A 16,426-nucleotide genomic window follows, 5' to 3' on the forward strand; every position below is an offset into this window, starting at 1 on the left:
CAAATAACTTCAGAGCTTGAATCAAGATTAAGCTTTTCCAGGTAAAGCATGCTTTTAAATACACCTCTGATAACCTTTGTTATGACATTTGGGTCTTAATCAAACATTTTTCAAGAGCGTTCTGATTGTGCAATTCATAATGTTACAAGTTAATTGAAGTACCAAACACCTTAAAAGTGCCTAAATGCAAGAAACCAATAAATCTTCATATGAATTTACTCAAGCTATTTTTTTTCAATGAAGTAGGGAAAAAATCTGGGAACTTGAGCTGTATAATAAAAAATGGGAATCATGGTGCAAGCAATTGTGTGTGATTTAACATTTCTAGAGAATTGTAGTTTGAATCAAGAGGGTATAATTAATCCAATTAAGAATTTCCTTTTACAGTCAATAACTGTCAGTATTTAGTTTCACATATGCCAAGAACAAACTATTTGACTTGGACATAAAAGTCGTAATAAAAGTTGAAGGAGCATACTTGAAAATCTGTTCCTGATAAGAAGGGAATGGAAAATAAAGACCTCCATTGTTTTTCAAGGTGGACAAGACCTGAATTTTTGACATAGCACATTCTCTCTACTCAGGAAGGCAAATGCATTATCTGCTCAGCTTTCATCTGTTATAAATGATCTTAATTTTAAAGCAGCCTTTTAATCTTCAGCTTCAAAACCTGTGTTGTCTTTACTTTCCTGTGTTTGCCAGGATTCTCAGGACTCTTCTTCACAAAGCTTATTCCCCACTGAGGTCATTAATTTGAGAGACTCTAAGACAAAACTTAATTTCTGCTAACTAATCCAGGCCATTAGCAAATGCTGTGGCTTTGAGCTGAAAGAACAGTTCAAATTAGGAGCAGCAGGGGGCTTAAGTTTTCTGTAATTATTTGCTTTTATAAGAAATTTACTCAACCCTTCTGTCTGAGTTATAAATGGAAGGATGCACAGCATCACCCTCGTGCAACAATTTATTTGAGCCAGGCTTCAAATGTACATTGGGGGCAGTGTTTTGAGGTGCTAGAAATGGATAATAGTGGTTATTAATATGTTTTTCTATTCATGGTGGAGTCACAGAATTATGAAGGTTGTCTCTTTGTATCTTCTGGATATTGGGGTGAGGAGGGAAAAGAGGAGGTGCTTGAGGGGATTTTTCTGTTTTATATACACTGTACCCTGAGGGTTGGTTGTTCATTTTTCAGGAATTTTCATTTTATATTTCCTGTGGAGGTACAGAATTTTTTAATGAAGTGGCCCCTTTTTTGGGGACATTTTAGTAACTAAAGGCACATGATAGCAGATATTAAAGAAACTAAAAACTTCAGGTACTGTCAAATAGAATATCCCAGAGCTAAATTCCTTGAGGTGATAATGCATTATGGTCAACACAGTTAAGAGAAAAAATAAGAAAAACCCTGCAAAAATTGGTTATTTCAGCTTAGCAATGGAGGAATATAGAATTTGCAAGAACAGCGTCAGTTCAGAGTTTCCCCCCCATCTGAACTGTCAGATGATGCAGGCCACCAGAAGATTCTTTAAGGGGAATAAGTAAGAATCCAAATGATTTGCTTGGAAAAGGAGCTGAACAGACACTTAGATTCCATCTGTTGATGCGAGAAAAAATAGACTTGCTGCAGATACTTAGTTCAGAGTGGCACAGCTTTATGAAAATGCAGGAAAACCATAAACAAACCAATCTGTTGCATCAGGACATGGGAAACCTGGTATAAAATCCCAGAGTGGTTTGGGTTGGAAGGAACCTTAAAGCTCATCTCATTCCACTCCTTGCCATGGGTAGGGACACCTTCCACCACTATCCCAGGTTGCTCCAAGCCCTGAAATTTCCTCATCATGGCTGTAGGAGAGCCCTGATAAACTCCGGCATGGTCCAATTGTTCATCACTGTCAGCTGACCAAGAGAAACCTCTGTGGGGTTCAAGTATTTGCAGCAAAATAGGCTGAAGTTGCTCTTTAAAAGAGTCAATGTCTGTTGTCAGCAAATGTGTCAGTAAAAAGAATCCAGGATGAAATCAGTCACAAAATGAGTGGCCTTTGCTATTTGGAAAGAAGTAATCTTTAGCTACAACTTCTTTTCCCCCTCCCCTCTCTTCATTTGTTCTGGAATAAATGCAATACCTAGAGAACAGTCATGTTATGTCAGGTGTTAATAACAAAAACCAGCTCCTAGCTTCCTGGTGAAATTCCTCAAATTCAGTTCTTTTTTTCTGTGATTTCTTTTTTTTCTTTTTCTTATTTTTAAGTAATTTTGATCATGTGCCTAAGTCTTGAAAGATGAAGTTGTTCAACATGGCTGAGAAGTATTTCGTAAGAGCCCTTTGATTGCTGGCCTGCTGGCAGCCTGTGAAATTTTTGACAGCAATCTCGATTGATTCTTCCATGTTCAATAATGTGTTCATTCCAATGGTATTTCCTGAGCAGCTGGGCTTGCTTAGCTTTGGAGTTAAAACAGCAAAAGCAAGGAAGTGAATTTTCCAGCCCTCTCTCCACGCCCCCCCCCCTTTTTTTTTGGCATGTTAGAAAATTATGTTAATTTTTTTTAATCCTGTAAATGAAATGGCATGGAAACCATTGGAATAACGAGGGGAGGGCAGGAGCAGAAGTGGAGGACCAGGAGGAAATGGCACATTTTATAGCCCTGTGCATGGTGAAAGGGCTGGCTTCAGGAATTAGCTTCTCCTTTCACAGCCAGTCTAATCAAAATTCATATAGAGCTGTGTTTCCTGCTGGTCTCTGCCTTAATGAGTGCTTCTGTTTCAGGCAGATCTTCTGAAGTGCTAAAGGATGAGTTTTCTGCATTAAAACTAATGGTAGGTCTTCAGATAACAGGCAGATTGTCCATTGAAATGCTGCTGAACAGGAATAGGATGTGAAAAGTGGCATGTGACATGGTGAAGGGACAATTTGTGTGCTGTTGTAGTGCACTGAGACAAATCTATATATTAAAAGTTACTGTTAAGAAATGTCCTTCAGTAGTGGGAAATTCTGTTCTTCAGATTTTAATCTTTTGTTCAAGCAGTATCTTTGTCTCTTGATTAGAGACAGGCTGAACATATAGAAATTTGGAATGTGGAAGGAATTATTCCCTGGGAGGGTGGGCAGGCCCTGGCACAGGGTGCCCAGAGAAGCTGTGGCTGCCCCTGGATCCCTGGCAGTGTCGAAGGCCAGGTTGGACATTGGAGCTTGGAGGAGCCTGGGATAGTGGAAGGCAGGAGGTGGAACAAGATGAGCTTTGAGATCCCTTCCAACACAAACCACTCAGTGATTTTACAGTTCTCAATCTGTTGAAAGCACTGCAGTTCTGGTGTTTCATAGCATTTCCCAGCTGATCCAAACCGGTGTTTTGGATCTCTGCCTCCTGCCACTGTTTAACATTCCTGCAAATCTGGAGGGAAACAGCCGAGCTTCCCTGACTGCTCTCTCACGTTGCACCTCTTAGTTTGCTTGTACATCCCAGCAACTGTCATCCTTCACTGGGGGATTTCTTAAAGATAATTCCAGGTCTAAATGGAGATTCCCCTTGTCTTCCCTTCTTCCCCTAGCACGGTGGCACTTCCATTCCCGAGGTGGGTGTGCAGGTGTAGCTGCTGGGTAGGACAGACTGGAGCAAGCAGTGTAAGAATGAATTGAGCCTGTTTGGGTTTGCTGCTTTGCCTGGTTCGTTTTGCCAGTCTGTTTCTGTCCTTCAGTGCCCTTGGGTCGGTGTGTAGTTTGCAGAACAGTGCCTTACCCAAAAGCCACTCTCTTTGTGTTTATTAAAACCTTTTTGGCTTCTTAGCTCGAGGATGGCTTGAAACCACAGCTACTCAAGCTGATTTCACGTCTCATTTTCTTTACTACTGTACTTTGTTTTTAAAGAGAGAAGCTTTTTAAAAAGTTGGGGCCATTGTTAAAAGCTTTTAAAGACGTCATGGTTTGTTCATTTGCAAAGGCATCAAGCAGACTTTTAATGCAAGGCTTGCATAACACAGGGGTGGTTCATTGAGTGCAGCACCTGGAGGGTCAGAGCTGGGAGCAGGTTCCGTCTGCTCTGTCCTCAGCGAGTCCATGGTTGTGTAATCCCACACAAAGCCTGGCATGCAGCTGACCTTGATGTGTACCCACAAAATGCCTTCTATAGGTGGTGTATGCAGCTGGAGAGACAGAGAAGTGATGGTGTAGAAGCACAGAGTTGTTTGGGTTGGAAGGGACCTCAGAGGCCATGGGCAGGGACACTTTCCACTATCCCAGGTGGCTCCAAGCCCCGGTGTCCAACCTGGCCTGGGACACTTCTGGGGCAGCCACAGCTTCTCTGGGCACCCTGTGCCAGGGTCTCAGCACTCTCACAGGGAACAATTCCTTCCCAAGATCCCATCCATCCCTGCCCTCCTTTTGTTTAAAGCCATTCCCCCTTGTCCTGTCCACAACAAGCCCTTGAGAACTCATGTTGCTCTGCAGCCTTCTTGTAAGCCCCCTTTAGGTGCTGGTGGGCTGCCATAACGTCTCCCTGAAGCCTGTGGGGAAAGCAGCACTGTGTTTCTGATGTTGTAAAAGTGTAAAGCTGAAACTGCACCCCAAGCCTCTGTTCCCTGAAATAGGTCCAGTTTGAGCCTATGGAATGGCTGCATCCAGAATGGAACACCACAGCTGAGAGTCCTTGTGTCATCTTCTTGTAGAAGAGCCCAGACTATCCTCCCCATTCCATTCCTGTTCCTTGCTTAATTTTCGTGCCTACAGTTACAAAAATCCAGAGTGGAACGTGTGATAGATGTTGTGACACTTGACTTTGCAGAGAAATGCTGAGTAGTGGCAGCAATTTAATCAGATTCCCAGAAGAGTAACACTGCTCAGTTAATAGATGGCAGTGGCAGGAACGGGTGTCACAGCACATCCTCCCTCTTTCTTACACTGATGGATCAAAGTCCATGCTTTTAGAATAGTCCTTTTCCATAAATACACAACCCTCTGCATTCATGGCCCTTCCCAGCTTGCCTAGGCTTCGTGCAGATCATCCTGTGCCTGTGAGTGCTCACCTAGATCCATGTTAATGAGAAATTCAAGTGCTTCCAATATTTGGGAGCTGAAAGTTTAGCCAAAAGTGCTTTCTTGAGTCTTCTTTGCCTTGCTGCAGTGCAGTCTCTTTGAGTGTCTAGGTGATTTGAGGTAAAAAACAACCTGTCTAAAAATAAGGAACACTGGGTAGCTGGCAGGCATCTGGAAATCTTCCTGCTTGTGAGGTACTGAAACACCACAAGTAATAAGCAAAAAGTGCAGTCCTGAGTTACAACTGATGCTGTCTGTCAGAATATTTACTGTGCCAGAGAGGAGATTAAAGGAAATATATGATAGCCTGAGCTAAAAAGCATTTAATTTCTTAAAAAAAAAAAAAAAGGACATGATATCCAAAATAAGGTAAGGATTTCTTGAAATTTGCACTGTTTCTTGTGGAGACAAACATTGCTTTATATATGAATGTATTATCTCTTAATAAACACCTGTATTTACAATGAGATTCCAAAGGTGCGTCACGTACAAACTTTGATTGTTAACAGCCCCCCCGGGGAATGCTGGGTGTAGGAAGTTGAGTTTTCTTATAGTTTATTCTGGGAATCGTTGCCTGCCAGCAGCTGAGAGGGCAGGCAGGTGACACGAGCAGCTCTTTGGAGTTGGATCAGCCGATGCTCTTGTGAGCATCCCTGCTCGGATGGCCGAGGTGCCCTGCTGCTGCTGGCCCGTGCCTGGGGTGTTCCGTCTCAGGAGATGAGAACAGCAAGCAGGGCTCCTAGGTGACACTGGCACCTGCTTAGAAGGAAATGAAAGCCACAGAATTCGCGTTTCTACAGTTAGCCCTGTGAATAAATGCAGTATGTGAACAGCAGCTTGGATTGAAGTGGAAGCAGTCTTGGGATCACCTGTGGGAATGGCTTTAGCATTGGCTGATCCATCCGCGGGGCCTTGGGGGAATGGCAGAATGATAAACCAAGTTTATAGAAATACAAATCAAGTTTTGTATCTATAATTTAGCAGGTGTAGCTCTCAGGACAACGAGCTTTAGTGTCTTAGCTTGAAGTATTAGTATGTAGTTTCTATGATCTCTTTCATTTTTCCTGTGTTTTATTTTTGCCTATTCTGCTGCTTCAGTTAAATACAGCAGAAGGATACAGCTCCTCTCTCAGATGATGTGATGTAAAAAAACCTTTACTTAAAATGGGAAAATGAATCTCACACTTAATTCTCTGGATGCCTCTTTGTTCAGTGAGAAGATAACTAAACAACTACCCTGGTTTACTCAGTAAAATTCCAGTTTAAAAATCCAGCTGTGGTCAGGTGTGTTGTTTAGTTTTTAAGCTGAGAAGAAGCTGATGGATGGGCACAATGTATTAATTTTAACAGCTCCATCACGTTGGGGGCAGAAATCAAAAGGATGATCTCAGTCATGCAGAAGAATTCAAGAGGTTTTGTGCTCTTTCCCTTTAAAAAAAAGGGGGTTTTGTTCTGTTCTTTAAAGTAAATTGCAGGGATCAAACCTGCTATGCCTTGACATTGGAGATTTTATGGAATTTGGAATTTGCTTGAAGATGATTTTTAAAAAATAATACCTCTAGTATGTGTCATGGTTAAAAAAAACATAACTGATTTCACTTCATTTTTTCCATTTCACATAAAGATAAGTGATCCCTTCCCTCATCTTTAATGAATGGATATGAGTCAAAGGTGTTTCATTATTCTATTTATAAAATAATGTAGTCTTATGAAGCAAGAGCCTTTTAGACTATGAAGTGCTTAACAGGCATAATTGATGTGAAAGGAAGTACCATAATCCACATTGTGAAATAAAAATCAAAATTATTGTGACTTTTATTATCCCATGTGGTAGAATATCCCTGGCAATAAGGCATGGTCTTCCTGGATAAGCAATGCCAAACATTTTACCTCTCTCCTGGTGAGATGAAGACAAATGATTGAGTTGCATTTTTATTGTGCATCCCATTGTACTTTTTCCCTTTCCTGCTCAGCATCCAGTGTTTTTAGGACAGGAACGTGGTTTCCTTGTGCTGACAGATCATTACTGGTGCCAAATGCTGACTTCTTGCTGGTAGCCCCTGTTTTCCCTTTTGTTGTGAGATGTCTCTGTTCTTCATCTAAGTGAAGAATTGCCTACAGTGAACTCGGGCCTGCTTAGTGCACAAGTGCAGAGTGACAGGAGAGCACAGATCAGTGCCTTAATGCAGAGCCCGTGGCTCCAGAGAGCCCCTGAGTTTGGGCCCTGTGTTGCTGGTCCCCTGCAGCACAATGCTGTTCTGGTCCAGATGCCTTCTCTTGTTTGCTGGTTGAACGCCGATCCGTGATGACGAACAGGGGATGGAGCGTGGCCTCTCCAGGAGACAAAAGTCCCAGTTACTCTTAGGAATTGTTCAGATGACCTCATTTTGCCTTCCACAGTCAATTTGTCAAAGGAACTGCTACTTGGAGTGATACTGTGTATCTAGAGTTCAACCTGCAGTCTGCAAAAATGATAATAGCCAGGGCTGCTTTTCTTAGCAAAAAAAAAAAAAAAAAGAAGGCAGCGAAGTGTCCCGTAAAATCCCAAACATGGGAATACAAACAAGCAGCATGCATCACAGGAATTGTGTCCCTGAAAGGTTTTGGCAAACCTGTCCAGTCAGTCTCAGCATGGTCATGGTAGTTCTGAGATGCTGCTGGTGTATATGAAGCATTTCATAGAATCCTAGAATTGTTCAGGTGGGAAATGATCTTTAAGCTCATCAAGTCCAACTGTTCTTCACTTGAGTGTGTTAGATCTGCTGGCATAATGTGAAACACCGGTAAGGAATTAAGAATGAGGAATCAAAGAATTATGATTGTAATTATTTTTGCAAAGAGTTCTTGGGAAAAGAGGAAAATGCAATGCCTACTTTGCATCACTTGGAAGGCCACGAGAAGTATTTGCTTTATAAAGTCAGTATCAGTAGTATTTGCTGCTCGCAGTGAGCTGGCTCTGCAGCTGTTGGAGAGTAGGAATGCTTCTGCTGCCAGCAGGGTGATCTCTGCAGTTGTTGATGGTGAGCAGGCAGTGACTGCTGGGCGTGTGAAACTCAGCTCCAAGAACAGCAGCCAGGGTGGGCACCAGTGAATGGTGTGTTCATAGAGCTCCCTCCTCACTTCCCCTGATCACACGAGTTTTGCTGGAAGCTTTCTGAAGATGTGTAATCACTGATTAAAAATAAATTACTGGGTTCATTGCTGAGAATTGTGAAACTGGAAATTTTGGTGGAGAGCTTCTCCTACGTAGGAAAGGGCAAATGTGACCTTTTACTGGCTACAGGGGATGGAGGATTTCCGTGGTTCTCCTTTCCAGTGTGACCGCGTTGGAGGGACAGCAAAACTTTGTCGAGCAAAATCCTTTGGGGATGTTTTGTGAGCTTGGCAGAAGGTCACGGAGCAGTTGGCAGTGTTGGAATGAGGTGGGATGAAGGGAGGGTGTTACCCGCTGTGTCAGAGCCAGGTCTTTGTGGTGCCTCTGCGTCCTGCTGTGCTCCCAAGCGCCTGTGGGATGGAAGGTGAGCGGGAGCCGCTGCCGAGGGCCCTTCAGGACACAGGGCGTGGGCTGCTAGCCAAATGACTTGTTTGGGTTGGCTGCCGTGGCTCCTGGCTCCTCTGTCCCAGGGCCTGAGGGACTTCTCCCGTTCTGGGAGCGGATCCGCGCTAATTGCGGGCCGGGAGGAGCGGCAAGAGCCGGGCTTGGCTCGCAGCCCGGCCGGGTGGGCACGGGCAGCCGAGCGCTGCTGCCCTGCGCTCCGGGCAGCGTCCCCGCTTCGGACATTGCCTCCGCTTCGGGCATCCTGCAGCTCCTCCGGAACACCGAAGTGGCATCCCCTGCGCTGTGAGTTAGGTCCCTGCTCTGACATAACCTTAGGTGAGCAGTCAAAGCAGATTTCTGTAGTTCGTCTGGCCGGGGGTTGAAGGGGGATGGCAGGACCGCCAGGTAATGGGCTTTGCACCAGCAGCACAGGCGGCTGACAAACAACGCATCCTATTTACAGGAAACCTTACAAGAAGTTGCAGGGTGGTAAGTTGCGATGAGTAGCAGCAGAGCAACCTTCGAGTACCACTTAGTGCCCGCAGAAAGAGCTGCTGCAGCATCCCGAACCGATGATGGATGTCCGCGTTTGCAGTCCGGTGCGAGCGGAGCGCAGCCCCAAGCGGGGCGGGATGCGGGGAGAAGGGGGGTGTGGGATGCTCCGGAGAGGGCTGGAGGAATGTGCTGGCTATTTGTCTGCGCTTAAAAGTGGTTCCTCTGGAGGGGTCTGTCATCCCGGGAGGATGAAAAATGGTTGATCCCGCTGCGGGTGAGGAGGCTGCGCTCCCCGCGCGGCGCGCTGGAAAGCGCGGCCTGGATCGGGGCCGGGATGAGTCCTGGCAGCCCCGCGCACTCGGGGTCTGCTGGATTTACACATCTTAAGATCTGAAACATTGAGAAAAACATAAGCAACAGTGTTTTTACTCTTAGGCTCATGTTTCATAACAGGTCTTCCCTCCCCCTCCTCTCTTCCCTTCGTTTTTTTCCTTTGGAAATACCCATCGGAAATGGCCTTTTGGGTGTCGGAGAAATGGAAAAATGTGCCATCGTTCTGTGGTAGCGAACAGCATTGAAAAACTGGAAATTTGAGAAACTGGAAATTTATTTTCAGGCTGGTCAAGGAAGACCTCTTAGAATCCCAGGGACATTAAATATCATTTTGTTTCACCTCTCTGACATGGGCAGGGACGCCTTCCACTAGATCGGGTTGCTCAAGGCCCCTGGTCTTGAATCCATATCTGCTGAAGAGAGACGTGCAGATATATTCCAGGGTGAATAGAACTAAAAGGAATAATCAGTGCTAATTAAACAACACTCTGATACCTGAAGAAACGAGCTAAATCAGGAATTCAGTGTGTTAATGGAGCAGCAGTGTGTGTTGTGTCATCAATAAATGTGTCTGTGTAGAGGCTGGGACCCAGAGCATCCCTTATTCCTGGTGTGAGAGTCTAGCCTCCCACCTGGAACTGCTCCTGGGGGTGTGTCCTATCCAGATGTGTCTCCAGGTCTGGAACTGTTCCTCGCAGAGATTGAAGCCAGGCCCTGGAACAGCTGCCCTGGGCAGTGGTGGAGTCCCCATCCCTGTAGATGTGGCACTTGGGGTTTAGTGGTGGAAGTGGCCATGCTCTCCTTCCTTTTTACACCTGATTTTTTATTGCTTCTGACCCTCACTGGCATCGGTAGGGATGTTTGGATTGTAGACATGGGAGGGAGGTGCAAGGCAGCTGAAGGTGGTTTTTCAAGCCTGACTTTTTATGGGATGTTAGGAACATATAAACCTTATTGCTAATGTTGCTTGACTTTTTTTTTTTTTCTGCCATCCTGGTTTGTGAGTGACTGAGAGCGGACATTTATTGGTTGTTAATTACCTCAGCATCCCTGCAGAAGCACTGGCAAGCTTGGTGTGAAAGGGGGTGTGTGTGTCACACCCTCCTCCAGCTGTGTAGGAGAGCAAGGCTCTGATGAAACCGCTGCTTGGGAAGGGTTTTTGCATGACTAACCAATCTAGTAATGGGGCTCGTTAACTGTGCAGAGCGTTGCGGTGAACAAATATTTACTTAGGAGGGTCACAGATAAAAAAGTATATCGGTTCTGGGTGATTTTGACTTTCAAGGAGGAAGTGTTGCCTCGAATGCAGAACTGACTAAGATCTGAGCTCAGGTTGTGGTCCAAGCTGATGGGCACCACAGGATATATTTATAAATCCTGGATCTCATTAGTATAACAATTATCCCGAAGGGCAGGTGCCAAGAGGGTGATGCCAGACTTTTCGGTGGTGTCCAGTGCCAGGATGAGGAGCAATGGCCGTAACTTAAACCACGAGAAGTTTCACATCGACACGAGAAAGAGCTTGTGTGCGTTGAGGATGGGAACGGGCTGCTCAGGGAGGCTGGGGGGGTCTCCCTCTCCGGAGCCATTCCAACCTTCCCTGGATGTGTTCCTGCATCGCTTGCTCTAGGTAACCCTGCCTGGGCAGGGGCTTGCACTGGATGGCCTCCAGAGGACTATTCCGTGCTCCTGGCATGCCGATGCTGCTGGCAGGGAAGAATGAGGTGTATCCCTTTGCCGAGAGGAGGTGGCAGAGGCAGTCCGTGCGCGCTCTGCTGCCGCTCCCGGGCGGGCGGGGCTCCAGTCCGGCGCTTGTTTGCTGCCGGCTGGCGCGGCGGGGCCCCGCCGCTCCGCTGCGCGCTGCCCGCCCCGGGGCGTGCGCCGGGCGCTCCGGCACCGCCGGCTCCGCTCCCGCGCCGCCCTTCCCGCGCCCGCCGCGCCGCCCGGCCCGCCGCCGCTGCCCGGCGCCTTTACCCGGCCCACAGGGCACGGGAAAACCCGGCCGTGCGGCCGCGCTGGAACAATGAGCTCGGCAGCGGCTGCCGCAGCTCCCGTGCCATGAAGACCGAAGCCGGGCTCCTCGGGAGGAGGATGCGTGCGTGGATGTGAGCCGCCGCTCGCCGCCTCTCCGGGATGCCGCTGCCATGGACGCCGGCCGCCGGCGGGGAGCGCAGCCGGAGCCCAGCCTGACCCCGCCGCAGAGCCGGGTGTGACACCGGAGAATTTTTTTTTAATTACTATTTATTTATTTTATTATTTTTTAACCGGGTAGCAGTGGTTTGTGGCTCTGCGTTTCCAGCCGCCCGCGTCTCCGCATCCATCCATTCATCCATCCCTCTCGGCGCCGATGCCCGCAGCCTGAAGGGCAGAGCCATCATGTACCTCCTGGACAGCAGCGAGCCGCCAGCCGCCGCCTCCTCCTCTCCCGAGAGGATGCAGCGGGGCACCCCGCAGAGGAAGACCGTGTACCGCATCTCCGTGACCATGGTGAAGAAGGAGCTGTTGGGGCCGGAAAGCGGCCGCGCCGGCCCCGAGCTGCCCCGGCGCGGGCGGAGCCGCCCGCCGGGCTCCTCCAGCCTCACCAGGGCCGGACTGCTGCTGCTGGAGGAGGAGGAGGGTGAGGAGGAGGGCGAGGAGCGGGACAAGGTCCCCAGCCCCTGCGGCTTCCGCACCTTCCGGACGCTGAGCACGGGGCAGCTGGAGCTGGGCCGCCTCAAGGTGCCGAGGAGAGCGGGGCCGCCCGTGCCCGGGGCGCCGCGGGGCAGCGCCGCGCCCGGAGAAGCCGCGGCGGCCGCCGCCGCATCCCCGCCCGGGCAGGAGCAGGACGAGGGGCCCGCGGAGCCGGCCCCGGGGGAGCGGGGCCAGAGCCCGCGCCGCCAGCCGGGGCTTCTGCGGCGGAGCTTCAGCTTCAGGCACTGGAGCGGCGGTGGCGGCGCGGAGCCGGCCCGGGTGCGGCGGCACAGCAGCTCCGGGTGCCTGCCCGGGCCGCCGCCCTCGCCGCCCGCCGCGCTGCCCGCCGAGCCCCCCGAGAAGCGCAACACGCTGGACGTGGGCGAGGTGCTGAGCCAGGCGGACCCGCTGTCGCGACTGGAGCGCTGGGAGCGCAGCAGGAGCAAGAACCGGACCCTGGATAACAGCGACCTGCAGCGGCTCTCGGAGCGGCTGGGCCGGGAGAGCCCCGCCGCCGGCACTGAGCACCGGCTGCTGCGCTTCTTCAGCGGCATCTTCGCCCGCAGGGACGGCTCCGCCGCCCTCTTCGGCAGCCCCCACGGGCGCTCCCCCCGTAGCAGCTTCTCCAGGTCCAGGGCTTATTTTAGCAGCCTCAGGAGAGCCACCGTGGACATGCAGTCCAGTTCCGAGAGCATCAATGGGTCCCCCCATAAAGGTGCCCGTCCTTGTCTCGTCTGGGTGGCTCGGCATCGGTGCTGGGGGATGGATGGATGGAGGGGTCAAGGGTCTGTCATGTGTGACGGCAGGGAGATGCTGCACTGGGGTACATCAGGGTGGAGAAGCTCTGGCACAGGGTGCCCAGAGAAGCTGTGGCTGCCCCTGGATTCCTGGAAGTGTCCAAGGCCAGGCTGGATGGAGCTTTGAGCAACCTGGGATAGTGGAAGTGTCCCTGCCCATGGCAGGGGGTGGAATGAGATAGTGTTTAAGATCTCTTCCCAATCCAAACCATTCCATGATTCTGTCGATACAGTGTGCTTTGAAGCACATGGTAATGGAGCTCTGCAGAGTGCAGGTCAGGCTGAGTGTCCTCCTGAACCAGAAATCCCTCTCTAGGGTGATTGGTTGTGCGTTCTAGGACAGCTGAATGAGGCAAGCGTCGCTCATTTCATTATGGAATAGAAGCTGAACTGGAGTGCTGCTGCATATAGGTCACTGGGTGGCCCAGTGCTGCACAGCACTGGGACTTGCTCCTTTTGGAAAGACTTCTGTAATCTGAATGATGGGTTATCTTGGTTAGAATGGGCACTGCTGGAGAAGTGAGTGAATACTGGTGTAAATGGCTCATAAATCCTCAACGTTCATTGTAATAAAAGAACTTGAGCCGAGTTAGGTATTTTTGAAAAACACAGTACAGACTTAGAAGCCGCACTCTTTGAATTATTTTACTATTTGAGTCATTTTATACAGCTGTGTACAAATTAGCCAGAGCGTTTCTAGTCTAGGTGGAAATCAGATAGAGAAGTCTGGGGGTTTGTGAATGCCTCAGATACGAGAAAAACTTGAACAAGGACCTTAATGTGGGATGGAGGTACCTTAGTGTGGGACAGCAGGGAAGAGCTGACGAGCTGCTTTCTGTGAGGATCTGCAAGGATCCTGGTATCGTTGGCTGGGACGTGTCAAACCAGAAATGCTGGTTGTGGAACTTCATTGTGAGACCGTGCTTTCTTCTAGCTGTGCTTTTAGATCTTTAATAAGTACCTGTGTTGAAACATTTAACTAGCAATTATAATCGCCTTTGAGCACTAAGTGCTTATCAAGTGGCAAACAATCTCTGAGTTGCTGCTTTTCTGAAAATATGATTCTCAATTAGATTATGCTTTCATAAAGGCCCTGGTACAGCAGAGGATGGTGTGGAGTTGGGCCCAGGTGGTTTATTGTGGAAAGCAATAACCACCTGCCAGCCCCTTCTATATCCAGAGCTCCTGCTGTGAGTGGAGTGTGCCCAGAGTCTGAGGCACGAGGAGCAGAGCCAAATATTTAGACCTAGTAACTGAGGATTGTAAGGTTTTATTGATGTAGAGACATTCATGTGGGCTTATAATAATCTTGACGGAAATTGTGGTCTGACCTTGGTTAAAGTTCAAGGTAACCACAACAGAGAATTACTTTATTCGGCTCTTGATGCCTGTCCTGTGCCAGCACACTCCGACTCTTGCTCCCTTCCAACTGCACGCAATCATATACTGGGAGCACAGCCCTCCCAGCCAGGAGGAGACTTCAGTTAATCAATAACTCTGGGTACACAGCACTGAGATGTTCCAGAGGGCTTCTTCCTGTGCGTGCCACTACGGAATTTGTCTGGTGCAATGGAGCCTTGAGGCTTGTTCTCCAGAAAGTGTGTCCCTGTGTCCCAGTGATGTGGCTGCAGTAGGCAGGCTTGTGTTATGGGTTAGCAGGCCTGGTGTGCTCTGTTTCCTTCCTTTTTTCCATCAAATTGCAGCTTTTTCCATCAAAAAAAGCTTGTGCACAGCTCCAGCTGTTGCTCATTGGTGACTGCTGGAAAGCTGAACTTGAACTAATTTGTCTTTAATTTCTTCTACTATATGTTAGGAAGAATTTTTAATTAGACATTACAATTAGCATGCCAAATATATTTTAATATTTTAAGGTTGGAATAAGCTGCTGTTTGGCCAGAACTTGTCTTTTGCTTCTTTTAGTTGATGTGGAGTTGGTTTACTCTTGGCAGACCTGTGCAGAGATTCTGGAGTAATTGCAGACACACAGGTGGAACCTTAATTTCAATGTGGGATATATTGTTTGGAAACTTGAAGGAATTCTTGGCTGTGAGGGTGGACAGGCCCTGGCACAGGGTGCCCAGAGAAGCTGTGGCTGCCCCTGGATCCCTGGCAGTGTCCAAGGCCAGGTTGAATGGGGCTTGGAGCAACCTGGGATAGTGGAAGGTGTCCCTGCCTATGGCAGGGGGTGGGATGAGTTGGGCTTTGAGGTCCCTCCCCGTCTGTGATTTTATGATTCTACACTTATTCCCCTCATGGCCTTGGTATTCTCTGTGTTTGGTGCTGTGCATGAGTTATTTGATTTTGTACTTGCAGCAAAAAGCCTGACCAGGGTCTTAAGAGAAGTAGAATTTTTTTTAAATTGAGCTTGTGAGCATTTTAGCTTGAAATACTCACCCAGATTCTGTGATGTCTACTTCGATGATATTTCCTGAAAATAAATACCTTACTTTACCTGCTATAGTCGGGTATAACATAGTTTTGAACAAATTTTTAAGCAGAAGAGCCAAGAATTTTTAAATCGATGTGATTTTGGTGTTACTGAGTGTGGCATAGGCTGTGCAGTCAGTAAAGGTTGATTTTTGTCTGGGATCAGTCCATAGACTCTCAGTAGTTATTCATGCTGTCACTAAACAGCCCTTGAGCATCAAGCCTTTTCCTTTTCTACCTGCAAACCCTATTGCTGTGATACCGTTGGCCTCAAATCCTATGCAAGCAACACTTCCCAAAACTTGTGCAAGAGGAAGCAGAGGATCTGTTTATTTGAAGGAAGAAAGTTGGTGCATGACCACTCTCCCCAAAGGCTAAAAGAGCAAAGAGAAACTTCGTAAACTTCAAGCCAGAAAAGTTATTTTTGCTTTAAACTCTTTATAAGAAGTCATTAAGGGAAATGTTATTCCTCATCTAAACTTTTTTCTCCTTAAAGTCTTCTTGATTCTTTCCTGATGAGAGGAACCCTTGCTGCTCTGGAGGAAGAGGAGGAGGATGGTCTGAGGCTGAGGGCATGATGGGGTGGTGTTAAAATAGTTCCTTTTTCAGTGGTTCTCACTTGTTGCTTTTATTTTGAGATAAGTTCGAGTAAACTCTCTTTAGGATATACTAAGCAGATCTGGGTATCAAAACTGTTGACTATCAAAAAGAGTATCATTATAATATGATAAACTGCTCTTTTGAGTTTTTTTCCCCCGAGGTTTTAGAGGAGTTAGTTTTAAGCTCTTATCTCAAATTCTCTGCAGCTTAGAGTTGTGGGAAGCAGGGATAAGCTGCTGAGTGATCTCTGTTGGAGGCCTCCAGCCTTTTCCTTGAAAAGCTTCACTTAAGATAATTCTTGTTAGTTCTGTGTCATCTCCTTGCTGCCCTGGTCAGTGCTCTGCTGTGCTGCTGGCATTCCCAGTGCAGCCCAGTTTGCCTGATGTGCACTGGTACGGAGGAGTGGGCAGAGATGTGGAGCACATGGGATTTGAGGAATAAGATGCAAATGCACTGGAACTGGTCCTGTGTAGCTCCCCGGGTTGTAGCTGCAGGTTTTTGGTGCTGTGCTGGCATAAGCATAATCTTTTTCAGTG

At 47.9% G+C, this 16,426-nt stretch overlaps 1 protein-coding gene across 6 annotated transcripts in view; it reads left to right on the plus strand.

Annotated features, from left to right (window-relative positions):
• The window catches only part of AGAP1 (ArfGAP with GTPase domain, ankyrin repeat and PH domain 1), a 304,936-nt gene that overhangs the window by 52,040 nt on the left and 236,470 nt on the right, over positions 1-16,426 (plus strand). For 3 of the 6 annotated variants that reach the window (XM_088167525.1, XM_088167526.1, XM_088167527.1), the window contains exon 1: positions 11,758-12,781. The exons of the other annotated variants lie outside the window; for them this stretch is intronic. In XM_088167525.1, coding sequence (XP_088023651.1) covers positions 11,773-12,781 — 1,009 coding nt within the window. In that variant the 5' untranslated portion in view covers positions 11,758-11,772. Of the gene's footprint in view, positions 1-11,757; positions 12,782-16,426 lie in introns of those variants that run through there. 6 annotated transcript variants of the gene reach the window in all.

This window comes from Sturnus vulgaris, chromosome 7 (genome assembly GCF_052056855.1).
Source record: "Sturnus vulgaris isolate bStuVul1 chromosome 7, bStuVul1.hap1, whole genome shotgun sequence".
Lineage (NCBI taxonomy): Eukaryota > Metazoa > Chordata > Aves > Passeriformes > Sturnidae > Sturnus > Sturnus vulgaris.